This window comes from Adiantum capillus-veneris, chromosome 18 (genome assembly GCF_014529385.1).
Source record: "Adiantum capillus-veneris isolate H3 chromosome 18, ASM1452938v2, whole genome shotgun sequence".
In the NCBI taxonomy this organism is placed as follows: domain Eukaryota; kingdom Viridiplantae; phylum Streptophyta; class Polypodiopsida; order Polypodiales; family Pteridaceae; genus Adiantum; species Adiantum capillus-veneris.
In genome coordinates, this window is record NC_140948.1 from 35,077,638 (window position 1) to 35,092,192 (window position 14,555).

The 14,555-nt window shown below is 43.6% G+C and overlaps 1 protein-coding gene across 1 annotated transcript in view; it reads right to left on the bottom strand.

Annotated features, from left to right (window-relative positions):
• Nucleotides 1-7,662, bottom strand: part of LOC147435481 (eukaryotic translation initiation factor 4E-1-like) — a 69,454-nt gene extending 61,792 nt beyond the window's left edge. Inside the window, exon 1 of the mRNA XM_086488543.1 lies at nucleotides 7,421-7,662. Within this exon, the coding sequence (XP_086344669.1) occupies nucleotides 7,421-7,599 (179 nt within the window). The 5' untranslated portion in view covers nucleotides 7,600-7,662. The remainder of the gene's footprint in view (nucleotides 1-7,420) is intronic.
• Between the last annotated feature and the right edge of the window lie 6,893 nt (nucleotides 7,663-14,555).

Below are 14,555 nucleotides of genomic sequence, written 5' to 3' on the forward strand. Positions count from 1 at the left end.
ATAGGGGAACATTCTGCAACCAATCGGGGGCTGATCTGCTACTGTGCATAAGGCTGAAAACGCTGTGGTCTGATGTGGTAAGGGCTGAAACTAAAAACGCTGATAGGTCCTACTGCTAGCCAAAAATGCTAGGCTGATCTGCATCTGCAATCCAAAAACGCTGATGGGGCTGATTTGGGAAAACGCTAGGGAAGCTGATGAATCTGCTGGCGATGGCAGGGATCTGCAAACACTAGGGTGCTGATGGTTGATGGCGATGGCCTGCTGTGGAAGGAAACACCAAGGATGGGGGAAAGATGCAAAAACGCTAGATGGTCTGAGGGGGTACTGCTGAGAAGTTGCCTGTTGAGCGGGAAGCTCCTGCTGCCTCTTTTGCCAAAAAGTGCTAACTTGGGTTTGCTTATATATTAACTTAGCAAAATTGCCCTACCTACTTTTGTTGGAAAGTCACTTAAAAGTAATAAGTGAAAAATACCAAAAATAGGGAAATAGGCTAAATGCACTGGAAAATTCCCGTAACTGATGCTAATGGATTCTGATGGGAATTCCGATGATCATGCTGTGTGCAACCGGAGGATATGCATCTATGCTAAGTGACTGGGCATACACGGTCTACGAATAGACTCACAAAAGTGCCAGATCACTGCTAATCTAAACTGACTGAACCCTGTTGTGGTGTAGCTTGTCCACGAACACATAGGGTTGGGATGTGTCACATGACACCAACGAACCCCTTAAGGAAGAACCGATCTTGGCTCTCGAGCCTAGGTCCAAAGAACCCCTTCAGGAAGAACCGATCTTGGCTCTCGAGCCTAAATCCAAAGAACCCTTACAGGAAGTATTATGTGCTAGCATGATTCATACGCACGCATTGTTCGAGTGTTTCATTCATGATCGGTTCCTATATTTTCATCAGCCTCTTTATGTGATCCCTTTTACTAGGCATGACATATTGTACGTTGAGCATGTTTCACTCATGAATGAACACGAATGTATGCGGATTGTTCTTGAAAAGTTGAAAAGTATGCATGTAAGGAAGTCACATTCCATGTCTCTTCCTTGGCCTGACACATTTGTAGAAAGAGCACATGAAAGTATGAGCACCAAGCATGGGCATTTCCGTTGTGAATTGCCACAGTTGATTGCTTTAGATCAGAAGAGAAAAATTCGATCTCATTGTTTGCGTGTGTGTGGTGAACGGTTTGGCACTCCGTCTCTTTGTTCATCTACATTGCATGCACACTCTTTGAGGAAGACAATATTTTTTCCAGTCACTTTATATGGAATAGGTATGTTCATGGTTTTGTGTTGGAAGTGGTTTCAGGAATTTTCAGCCGTGGGGATTCTTGAAGAAGAAAGAAGCACGACTCTCGACAAAGTTGAAGCATTGCAGGAGCCACAGAAGACTGTCGCTTTTGGCGCAGCCCAAAGAAGCAAGCGTTGCAGACCTTTATGAAGTTCAAGTACCGCACGACCCACACATCCGAGTGGGCTGGCGAAGAGTCCCTTCCAGGATTCCGGATGCTATTGGCAATCTCCCTCAACGCCATACAGTTCGGTACCAGTACCTCACTTTGAAAAGGAGGGGATGTCACCAACTCTATGTGTCCGTGGACAAGCTACAGCATGATCAGGGTTCAGTCAGTCCAATCAATTAGATTTAGGAGTGATCTGGCACTTTTGTGAGTCTGTTCGCAGACCGTGCATGCCCAGACACTTAGTGTAGATGCATATCCTCTGGTTGCACACAACATGATCATAAGCATTCCCATCAGAATCGATCAGAATCCTTCAGGGGAATTTTCCAGTGCATTTAGCCTATTTTACCTATTTTTGACATTTTTCAGTTATTATTTTTAAGTGACTTTTGTTGGAAAGTAGGTAGGGCAATTTTGCTAAGTTTGTATATAAGCAAACCTAGCGCTAGCACTTTCTGGCGGAAGAGGCAGCAGGAGCACCATTGTTCAACAGGCAACTTCTCAGCATAACCCCAAGCCGTAGCGTTTTTGCTCCCCAGCAACCACCTAGCGTTTTTGGACCAGATCAGCCAGCGATTTGCACTTGCAGATTCAGGTGACAGCAGAACATCAGATCAGCCTAGCGTTTTGCATTTACAAGACAACCGGCGATAGATTTGCATATTTTCAGCCCTAGCGTTTTTGCATCTGCATCATCACCCAGTGTTTTGCAGATTCACCGCGACGGAACATCAAGAAATCTCAGCATTTTCAGTTTTCAGCCCTTAGACACCGCAGACCAAGTCCTGAACCTCGCAGATCTCACCTTCCCGCGGCAGATCCTCGCCACACGGTCAGATTCCGCAAGGTTTACAGATTCAGCCCGTAAAACGCAGATTTCAGCATCTGCATTTTCAATGCGTCGTCGTCGTACCGTCGTCTTCGGCATCGTCAACGACATAGAGTCAGAATTCAGCAGATAGAAGATTTGCAGATTTCAGCCATTAGCGTTTTCAGATTTCAGCCCGTCTTGTCATCGTCCTCATCATCGGCAAGTCGAAGCATTGTAGAGATTTGTGCAATCATAAGTAGACCGCTCTCGCCATAGAGAGTGGGGCCGTCGGAGGAGGGTTTTACAACGTCTCTGGTGTCGTATTCTCTTCTCTCTCTATCTCAGTCTCATACACTTGCACGCACAGTGTCCACTCACTTTGTTAGTGATCATTGCAATCTCTCATTAAGAACGGAAGGCTCTCCCTTCCATAAGAATAAAAGGAACCTTCAGCACAGTTCGGAGCCTCATCTTGAGCAAAGTTCAAACATTCATTCCGCTGCACCTTACATGTGGGGTAGGTCAAACTGCCAGAGTGAATGGGAAAACCCGTTTCGCACGACTCATCAACTCCTGAATGGAAGCTGACCTTTGTTTCAAGCAGTGATCTCGGATCTCTGTAGGTAGACCCAAGGCAAACTGCTCAATCTGTTCCTTGAACGAGATCTTCTTAAATGAAGAGGCGGGTAGAAAAGAGCTCCAGAATCTCTCGCAATAAGCGTCCACTGTATCCCTCTTGGTCATCCGAAGATGGTTCCAAGCAATTCGTATATCGCGTTCATACTCTCAAGTCAGCCAAGAAGAAATAAAAAGCCTCTTAAATTTCAGTCATTTAACTGGCGCAGTCTTGTTTAATAGAAGCGTGGACCACCAAGTTCGAGCATTCCCTTTAAAGTAAGAGGCAGCTCTTCGAATCTTAGAGTGCTCTGAGTAACGCCCTCCCGCGAAAGCGATGTCAAATTGCTGTATAAAAGACAAAGCCTTCGAAGCATCTCTATAACCAGAAAACGTGTCAAATTTAATTGATTGTCCACCTTCCTTAAACTCTCTGACTTTCTTGCTTTTGTCTTCTAGAAAGTCATATTGGTTGGCTTTGTAAAACTTCTTCTTCTTTGCATAAAAGTTGTTGTCATCGGAGTCCGAACTGTATGTAGACAAGTGCTCTGTAGAACTATCACTCACTGGGCGAGATTTAGAATTCTTTGCCTTTTTCTTGCCCTTTCCGAAGCGTTGCTTTTTGCTTCGCTTTTTGCCTTTTCTGTCTTCTTCGCTCGAGTCAGATGAGCTAGAAGAACTATCAGTAGAAGAAGAAGAAGGAGAAGAAGAACTGGGTACTCCTTCAAATCGAACACGCTTCTTCTCCTTTCTTGCCTTTTCAAAAGTAGACTGACGACCCAGATAACCCGGGAAGTCAACGCCTTTCTTCTGCTTTTTGTCGTGCTTTTTAGCTTTGTTCTACGCGTCAAAAAGCTGAGCAATTCGTGCATCAACCACCTCTTCTAATTCTTTCTCTATATACTTTTTAGAAGTAGGAGGTTTCTTGAGAGCGGGTTTTTGGGGTGGTTTTGTGGTCTTCTGCCACTGTGTGTGCACCTCCTCAAAAGAAGTCTTGCTCATATATTTTGCCAATTTCGGGTCCTTGGCAAAATTAAGCATCATCTTTGTTGCATCGCCGATCAATTGTCGGCGCTCCATCTCTTGACGCTCCGCCTGAGTAGGCCGAGGCAGGCCATACTCCTCGCGTGAATCTTGGTTGTGATCCCTTCCCGCATCTCCGGATGCAGAGGAAGTCGACTGATCTTTGCCTGAAGCCATAGGCATCGCGGAAAAAAAAATAGGGATCGTCAAAGAGAAATCGGCCGTGCTCTAATACCATTGTAACAGACTTGGACACTCCAAGTCGAGAATCTACCGCGAAAGCACAAATAAATACTTCAAAATAGTTCACCTTTTATTGATTCGACACTGGCCCGGCGGAGTTCCGTGCCTAGAGATATTGGCCCCAAAGACTCGCGCCCCTTTCGGTATTTCTTTTTGTATTAATCTGCAAGTACAAGTAGGTCGCCGGGACTCACTCTCAGACTCTGCGTTTAGATGCTCTGAGAAGTGAGAGCCTAGAGACCCTTTTAAAAGTTTACAAGGGATACCAAAGCAGAGCCCAAAAGCTGAGAATGAAAAGCTCTTTTAAAAATAGAACTCTTTCTCTCTCTCTTGCTTAGTGTAAAATAAAGCAAAGAGTTTCTTTCTCTCTCTCTCTAACTTGCGTAAAATAAAGCAAGTCAATAGCGTAGGATTTTAATCTGCCTTTGCGTAGCCCAAAAAAAAAAACTCTCTTTCGCTGCGTAGACAGATTTTCAGCCACGTGATGCTTTTTGCTGGCCTATCTGTACGCTGCTGCCTGCTTTCCGGAAGTCGCAGAATCCATACAGCCTGGCCACGTGGCAGCCCGGCCGTACACAGCCAGCCACGTCAGCAATTTGGTGTGTGTGGGTCTAGCGGGCAGCCAGGCGGGTATGTGTGTACTGGCAGCAGCCCCGTCACCCATTTGTGCCAGCTACACAGAGTCTCAGTAGAAGCCCCACAGGTTGCAGAGTGTTGTTTTCAAAGGATCCGAGTTGTAGGCATATGTGGGAGGGCTTGTGTCATAGATCCTGACCCAGCAGCTCTTGAGACAGGCCACTGGAGGTTGTGGGCTTGGGAGAGTTGTCCACTGGCATGAGTGCAATGGGATCCTGGAGAGTGGTTTTGGAGGGACCCTTTCTCCTCATCCGACCATCCATTCTTTCAGTACACTGTTCGACGGGGACATCACATACTGGCAACACGGAGAGAGGCTCATCCTGCTACAGCTCCTCATTGGCAGGAGGAGGGTCTCACAACTGAGTTCTTGTCAGCTTTTTGGTCGAGGTTGTGGGACGCCAGACAACTGCGGCGAGTCACGTTGTTCCAATGGGCTGGTTGCACATAAAGCTACAACAATGGGGAGCTGGATTGTACATAGTGGCCTCTCGACAGCATGTGCAGCTTGTGACCATCCTTTGGAGAGTCAACGTCACTGTCTTTGGGATTGCCCTATGGCATAGCATGTGTGGCTTCGGGTCCTTCGGCTGATGCCTGCTCTTTCCACAGCACGGCAGTACACTTGGGGGACAGCTGCCTGGTTCACTCTCACGGGCCCTGCACTACAACTTGCGCCATCCTCCACCATCAGGATTATAGTGATACGGGTCTACCTACACTCCAACCTGCTACAAAGCTTACTCTACAGGAGTGGTGCAGTGAGAGAGAGGTGTGTTGGGAGCTCGTCTGTGGCCTGAGACTCTGGTTCATCTGGTGGTTCCTCTGCTTCCGCATCTTTGAGGCTCGCCTTTGCCACTAGCGGAGACTGTTCGAGATTTTTGGTTGGAGCTGATCCATACTCTCAGGAGACAGTTCGAGAGACTTCAGGGCAGCTCCAACCGCATGCGGGAGTGTAGAGAGGCGTTCCTTCAACTTTGGCACCCTAGGCCTTTCTTCACCATGGTCCAGGGTGTGCTCAGATGGCACTACCGTCCACCTGTGTGGCCTTTTCCTCCTCCCATCTCCTGATTTAGCCCTCATTGTACATACGTTGTTTGTTCATTGGGAGAGTCTCCCCGTATGATTGTTGTAGCCCTCTCTAGCAGAGGTGGTTGTAGCCCTATGGGCAGTTTCATTAACTAATAGAAGGATCTTTTCCTCGGAAAAAAAAAGAAGTAGCAGAAGAGGAAGAAGAAAGGCTAGTGTCATCTTCAAAATGCACACGTCGGCCATGTTTCTTTTGAGACCCCTTCTCTGCAAGTTCTTCAAAAGTAGATTGTCGGCCCCGATAGCCAAGGAAAGACTCGGACTTTCGTCCCTTTTGTGAGTGTTTCGATGCTTCATCGATTCATTGATTTTCCGCTCCATAGCTCGTTCAATGTCCTCTTCTGTCAAATCAGAAGAGCATTGACCTGCCACATATCATGGAGCTCCGGAATTGGTTGGTTCTTCATATACTTTCCATGGTTTGGATCCTTCGCAAACTTCATCAACCGTTTCGCACAAGTGCTCACATGAAATTTCCGACGAAATTCAAAGATATGTAAACTATGAATCCTCATTGGGATTTTCGTCGAGACCATCAAACTCCTCATCTGTCAATTAGTTGTTGTTTGAATCTCCATTACCAGTGGGGTCATCCTCGCCACACACTCCCGTTCTTGATCAGGTTCTCTATCAGAACCCATGGCGTGTGTTGTAAAAAGTTTGACCCGATCCTCCATAAAAGAAGAATCAACAAAAGCTCTGGTACCACCGTAACCAGCTTGGCAATCACAAGTCAGTAATCTCACAGCAATACACGGACAGAACTGGAAAACATTTAACACTTCAAAACTCAAAGTAGTCTCAATAAGAACCGACAAAGGTCCTCTTCCACATGCACTAGCCCCTAGCGCCCCCTTCCAGTACTTCTTTTTATATTAGTAATCACAGAGTACAACTACCTGGAAGTCACTATGCAACCCTGCAACCATACACTGATCTGCCAGACGCGAACCCCAAGGCTCATAGTTTGAGGATAGTGTGAGCTTCATATCTCCCAACCGAGTTATCGGTTTGGTTTGGCAACTGAACCACAAGCTTGCACTTATCCTAGTCTACATGCTAGTGTTGCCCTACAAACAGGCTCACAAAATTGCCAATACTAAATTTCTCACGCTCTATGGGCATTTTTTGGCTTGAGCAGTAGGTTTAGAATATCCACATGGCACAAAGAGCCAGTGTGCACGAACTTATTCAGAGTTACAAAAATAGAGGCCACAATCAATAGAGTCAGCGGCCAAAATAAAAGGTTGAAAACAACTATGGTGTATAGTCTCCTCATAGGTGATCATTTCCGATGCTCTTTTGTGCAAATTACGTATGATGATTGTCATCATTATGTGCCTGTCTTTCCCTCTGCATATGATTCTGCTTAAGAATCTCCTCCATAGTTTAGCTTAACGAGTGAATGAGATCATAGATCATCTCGTGCTGAATTTTTGTCGACAACTACATCTCTCTCTCCAACTACATCTCTCTCTCTCTCTCTCTCTCTCTCTCTCTCTCTCTCTCTCTCAAACGATCTTACCCCCAGAAATCCTCCACGGTAGAAAAGGTGTAGACGGGGCGAAGAGAGCTTCCCCAAGTCTTTTGCTTGGATTTGGCGGTGTAATTGTCGTACCAGAAAGTCCAGGCACGCTCCAAGCGATGCTTTGGAGCCCTCGGGATTTCGCCTTCCTCAAGCTCAGCCTCTTCTGTATTCGCCATAGCCAGGGTCGTGAGAAGCGAGTCAAACAATTCAAGTGAAAGTTAGGCTTTGCGTAATGACATTTGAGGGATGGAGCTAAAGCAACAACTTGCGATTCAACCAACTGCTCGAAAAAAATTGGCCATGTTTTTTAAGGGCAATCTGGGATTTATGCCAAAATCTACACTATTTGTGGGGATATTATTATCCAAATGTCCAATTTTTTACCTTGAAAATTAAAGTCCGATTGCTTTTACAACTGAGATTTTTCATTTTCTATTCTATCGATAATTTTACACTACAAACCGAGGTATGTGAGCATTGATGCTCTTGAAACTTGGTTGTCAAATCTTCAAGATGATCTCAATGATATCATTTGCACCTTCATCAAGAATCATGTGAAAAAGCGTCGAAAAATGCAACAACATTAGATGCACACAAATGAAGAAGCTGGGAGTTGAGGTGCTCATGATGGTACAACTACACTGACGAGGGAGGTGGTCTTCAATCTCTCTCTCTCTCTCTCTCTCTCTCTCTCTCTCTCTCTCTCATGTACTTACATGTGAAGAAACAACTTAGCATGAAAATCTTAGCCAAAGTGAAGAAAAGTTCTCTTTGTATGGATTTCACCAAGCATCGATGTATATTGATTGGGTTTACCATAGTTATGGATAGCAAAGCTCCAACATGAAGCACCATTGGAAACTAAATGAGAAGCTTTCACGAAAATAGTTTGCTCTCTATGTCGAATAATGCTTTGCCATAAAGCCAAAGGTGTCAGCAAAGGTGGATCACACAACAGGTGGTTTGAAAAAGAGTGTCAAGATGCTTGAAAGTTCTTGATAAAGCTAGATGCTACTGTCATAAAATCTAATACATAACCAACCCAAAATATTAAACTGATCATTTAATGTGGGAGAATAAACAGGAACAAGGGTTAGGATATAGACATGTGCTTATGGATCTATCTCAACACAGGGCCAAGGTAAAAGGGTCCAAATGAGAGATTGTCTGTCAAAGAGCAATGCTACCTAATGGAATTTAAACCTTAGGGTTAACTTCATTAAAGACCTCCAAAGGTTAGTGTTAAAAAATCCTTAGACCTGGGACCATAAGCAAGTTGGGGCTGACCTTGAGGTGGGAACCCTACCCAAGCTTGAGGTGCTTGTCGTGATTGCTAACTAAGGTGCTTAAGATGTTTGTGGGAAAACTTGCCCAAGTTTTAGGTGCTTGTCATGCTTAAATGACTAAGGTGCTTGAAGTGTTCAATTCAAACATGATCTCTCAAAAGGAATAAAAGATTGTCATGCTTAAATGACTAAGGTGCTTGAAGTGTTCAATTCAAACATAATCTCTTAAGAACCATAAAAGACACATGTCAAGATCCTCCCCATTTTTCCCTCATGACGTGCTTGAATCATATTGGATAGGCTTTAACGGGGTCCAATGAGAATTTAGATGCATTTAAATAAATTGTTAAGCTCTTTCTCTCAAAGAGGCAAAAGAGGACACTTGTCCAAATGACATAATTAAATAATACAAGAGAGAGAGAGAGAGAGAGAGGAGGGGGTGGACTAAGCATGAGAGGGGGGACTTATTTAGGCATCCATATGCTCTCTCTCTCTCTCTCTCTCTCTCTCTCTCTCACACACACACATACACACACACACACACACACACTGTCATAAAACCTAATATCTACTTTCCCAAATGATTTTCTCATATTAAACTGATCATTTAATATGGGGAGATACCAAGGGGAGCAAAGGCTAGATATTGGAAAGTTGTTAGACCTATCTCAATAGGGGATCCAAAGGAGGGGAAATAGGGATCCAGATGGGGATGGTCTGCTAAAGAGCAAAGTGCACCAGTGGAGTTTAAAAGACCCTTAGGTTTAACTCCATCAAAGACTTCCAAAGGCTAAAATTCCAAATTTTTAGTGTAAAAGTCCTAGGCCATGGGAACTTCTCTTAGTGACTAAAGTGTTGAATGCTAAAGTCAACAAAGTGGCTTCAAGGAAAGGACAGAAGAGTGAGCACGTTGGGAAAGAGACAGCACACTCTCTCTCTCTCACACACACACACATACACACACTTTAGTTTACCTTTCCACAAAGCAAATAGGACACATGTCAGGCATGCAGGAAAACCCCCAATTCTTGTCTAAATCCTATTGGATGGACATAGAGGTGAACCAATGAGGGCTCGGCTAGTGTAAACTAAACTTTTTATTTTATAAATGCTTTAAAAAAACAACCAATAAGAATTAGTCTCCCTAAAATACTATTGGACAGTCAAAAAGTCCAATGAGAATTAAGCAACCCATAAATTTGCTTAATTCCTATTAGCCAGAAGACAAAAAGGTCCAATAGGAATTCAGATAATTAAATTAATTGTCTGAGCTTTTACAAAAAGGAAAAAAGGATGGATACTTGTCACAAGGCTCTTGACTGGGCCTCTCAAATGCTATTGACTAAACCTTTCACAGGCCAATAGGAAGCCAACAAGAGTAAAAAGCTTGCTCAAATGCTATTGGCTAAGCTTTTCAAGGGCCAATAGAAAGCGAGCATGAGTAAATTGCAATAGGGGTCGACCAAGATGAGAGAGGGCTAATTTGTGAAGCCATTATTCCACACACACTCACACAAGCTCATGTGTGAAGTAAAGAAAGTCTATCTCCATCACAGGCTTTAATGGACAGCTCTTCATCTACTCCAAGCTTGTGAGAAGGGAGGCCTACACCAACAAACTCTTGGCTTGTGATGCAAATCCAACCAAGAGACAAGCTCCAAAATTGCATGCTCATCTCCTCTACCATGAGTTGTTATGAGTGATTATGTGAGGAGAAATACTTCTTTCTCGTAAGGATACTCCTTCTTCCTCTAGATCTACTCTCATACCCCGCTAGCTATCACCATCTTTGAAGGTGTGTGAGGTCTTGGGTCTGAGACCGTGAGGGAATTGATGTTATGTGTTATCACGTGTAAGTTTGGTGCATGAAGCTTCCATCTTCATTGCACCAACGAGATTTTACCAAGGAACACAAAGAATTGTATTGTACAAAGTCTCTCTTAATGGGAGGAGCTATAATACAAATGCCTAATGGAGGGGGGACCGGTCCATGTAAATCCGGTCCTCAATAGTTGTCAATTGTTCTATTTCTCTATCTCTTTCAAGTATTGTTATGCCAAACTAATTAGGTGTTATGCTAATGTTGTTATCTCCAACCAAGCACTCTTCTGTGCTCATTAGGAACTTGCTCTTAATGAAATGCTCACTATGTTAAGTTCTTTTCCGCTATTTACAAGTTGTTTAGACCATTAAATGTTACATTGGTATCAGATCTATCTGTTTCTCTTTTCTTGCTCAAGAAGAGAAGTCCTCAAGCTTGCTACAAATGGTTGGTATTATTAATTGCACGAAGGTAAGTAGAATAGGGATTTATTATCCTTGAGGTGCGTCTGCGAGGGGGCGAGTTGGGAAGATGACATATGACTGGGGATGAGATAGAGCGCACGCACACACACACGCACTCATAATTTTACCCTTCCACAAAGCAAATAGGACACATGTCAGGCATGCAGGAAAACTCCCAATTCTTGCATGAATCCTATTAGATGGACATAGAGGTGGACCAATGAGGGTTGAGCTAGTGTAAACTTAATTTCTTATTTTATAAATGCTTAAAAAAATAGCAAGTAAGAATTAGTCTCCCTAAAAGACTATTGGACAGTCAAAAGGTCCAATGAGAATCAAGCAACCTATAAATTTTCTTAATTCCTACTAGCAAGAGACTAGAAGTTCCAATAGGGATTCAAATAATTAAATTTATTGTTTGAGATTTTACAAAAGGGAAAAAGGATAGACACTTGTCACAAGGCTCTTGACTGGGCCTCTCAAAGGCTATTGGTTAAACTATTCACGCGCCAATAGGAAGCCAGCAAGAGTAAAAATATTGCTCAAACGCTATTGGCTAGGCTTTTCAAGGGCCAATAGGGAGCCAGCATGAGTAAATTGCAATAGGGGTTGACCAAGATGAGAGAGGGGGCTGATTTGTGAAGGCATTATTGCAGTTAGTGGGGTATCACCGTCAAGAGCTATGGTCTTAATAATGGAGTCCCAAGGGGCTTGCCTATGGCTTAACCATTATTGAGCTATTAGAAGCTTGACAGGAACCGGTGCCGACTGAGCTATGATAAACCCTCTCTTCTATTTCTTGCAATTAATGATATTTCGAGCCACGGGTAGCCACGGGTATAGATGCTTGAGTGCTTATCTTTGAAATTAAAGAGGAGTAGCAACTAGGGCTTGAAGTGCCAAAGTACAAGTAAAAATTTACACCTAAAATTTAGTTAGAATGGCTGACAATAGTAGAGAGAATGAAATTAATGTTGATGGCTTTGATTTTGCTAACGATCAAGCTACTAATGATGCTCCTATGCTTGTGGACTATCTTGTTACTTGTCTTCAACAAGCCATGGGAAACCCATCCCTCTAAGGAGAAGTGCCACAGTAATTACTGATCCATGGGATTCTCCAATCTCCTCACCTAGAAGAGGGAGTGCCTATGAAAGCTCCTAGTGAGATTTCTAAAAAGAGGGCTCTCTACGGTGAGAGAAGAGGAGGACCCATACGAAGGGCTCAAAAGCTTACAAGTTGATAGGGCAACTCCCTCACAAAAGAGAGCCCAAACCTCAACGATAGAGCCCTCACCAAAAGAACGAGCAAGAAGTGAATCTCCCACCACATCGGTGGAGATGGCACCACGAAGACGATGGACAAAACGCTCTCCAACACCCCCTAAATGGAGAAGACCATCGCATAGTCCTTCTCACCATAATTCAAAGAAGTAAGAAAGGAAGTATGAGAAGAAAAAGGCGAGAAAGAGGTCACCCTCTTCTCCATCTTCATCATCCTCCTCCTCTTCTGAAGGAAGTGATGGTGCAGCTCCCAAAGAAGTCAAAAGGAGAGGCCATTGGAAATCCATGCCGCTTGGAAGAGGTCGTCCAAGCTCAAACAGTTCAAGGAGGGAGGAAAGAGTATCTCTTTTCTTACCTACGATGGCACCTTTGGTGCTACAGACAAAGTCTTGTCCTCTAAGATACGTCATGTAGCCATGCATCTTCAAAATTCCGCCAGGCAATGGTTGTCTAGCCAACGAGCACACGGTGAAGCTCCACGAACATGGAAAGCTTTAAGAGCTTCCATTATGAAGCAGTTTTTGGCTAGCGATGCCAAAGACAAATTACTCACCAAATGGCGAAGCTCTCTCCCTACGAATCTATCCACAAATACGTAGACAAGTTTTGGGATCTACATCTCAAAGCCACTGTCTACAAAAAGATAAATTTTGGAGAGGAAAAACAACAATTTTGTGCGGATTTATCTGAAGATATGGTGGAGTATGTCAATTCCCAAAGGCCTCGCACTATTTCAGCAGTCATACACCATACTATGGTGGCTTCCAGAATCCACTTCCAACAAGGGGCTAAGAAAAATCTTAAGCCCATGGAAAGCAAAGATCGTAATGAGCCTAAGGGGAAGGACCATGTCCAAAAGTCTCCCAAGGGCAACTTCAACAACAACAAAGCTAAGGAGAAGGGAGTCTACAAAGGCAAAAATAGACTCTCTCATGAAGAGCTAGAGCGTTATTGCAAGGATAACCGTTGTTTCAAATGTGGGGAGCAAGGGCATGCTTATCGTGCTTGCCCACAAAAGAACACACGCAATGAACCTCCTAGAGCTTCCATAGTTGAATTTCAAGAAGATGATGCTCATCGCAAAGGATCTCCTCTATGTCATGCTTGGGGAAAGGTAAGAGAGCATGATGCTTTCATTCTCTTCGTCAACAATGGCTCTACTCACAATTTCATATCCATGGAGTTGGCGTCTAAATCAAGTTTCTCAAGCTCAACAAGAGGAAATTATGCGGCAAGTGCATGAGTTGGTTGAAAAAGGAATGGTTAGGCCTAGTTCATCTCCATTTTGATGGCACATATCATATGTGTGTCGACTATAGAGCACTAAATAGGATCACTATCAAAAATAGGTTTCCCGTTCCGTGGGTAGAAGACCTATTTGATAAGCTACAGGGACCGACCTACTTCAGTACATTTGACCTAAAAAGTGGCTATCACCAAATAAGGAGAGTGGATCAAGACATTGTAAAGACCGCATTTTGCACTATGTTTGGTCTCTACGAATTTATTATCATGCCTTTTGGCTCGACAAATGCACCAGCTACATTCAACCGCATGATGGAGAAGCTCTTTAGGCCTCACTGCAGTTACACTAGAGTGTTCTTTGATGATATAATCATCTACTACAATTTCGTGGACGAATACAAACAACACCTCCAAGTAGTTTTTCAATTTCTGCAAGAAAATAAGCTTTACATAAATCAAAAGAAAAGTGAATTTTTCTTACAAGAGATTCACTATTTAGGTCATATTATCTCTAAAGATGGCATCCAAATGGATCCATCAAGTTAGAAGTAATAAAAGCATGGCCTAATCCAAAGAATTTGCATGAATTAAGAAGCTTTATAGGTATGTGTGCATACATAGACGCTTCATAGGAAAATTCTCACTCATAGCAGGATCATTGCATGACCTAACAAAAAAGAACGTTAAGTATGCATGGTCTACCAAGGAGAACGCTGCTTTTGAAAAGATTAAAGAGAAGCTTATCTCTCAACTTGTGCTTAGCCATTTGAGGTCCAATGCGACGCTTGTGGTGATTGCCTTGGAGCCGTGCTGCTCCAAGAAGGGCACGCCATAGCATATGAAAGTCGAAGGCTCGACATAGTTGAGCAAGCTCTAGGCATATATGAAAAGGAACTATTAGCAGTTCTACATGCCCTAGACACGTGGAAGCACTATTTATTGGGGACTCCTTTCATTCTGCGAACGGATCACCAAAGCCTTAAGTACTTCATGACGCACACCAAGCTCTTCAACAAACAAATGATGTGGGAA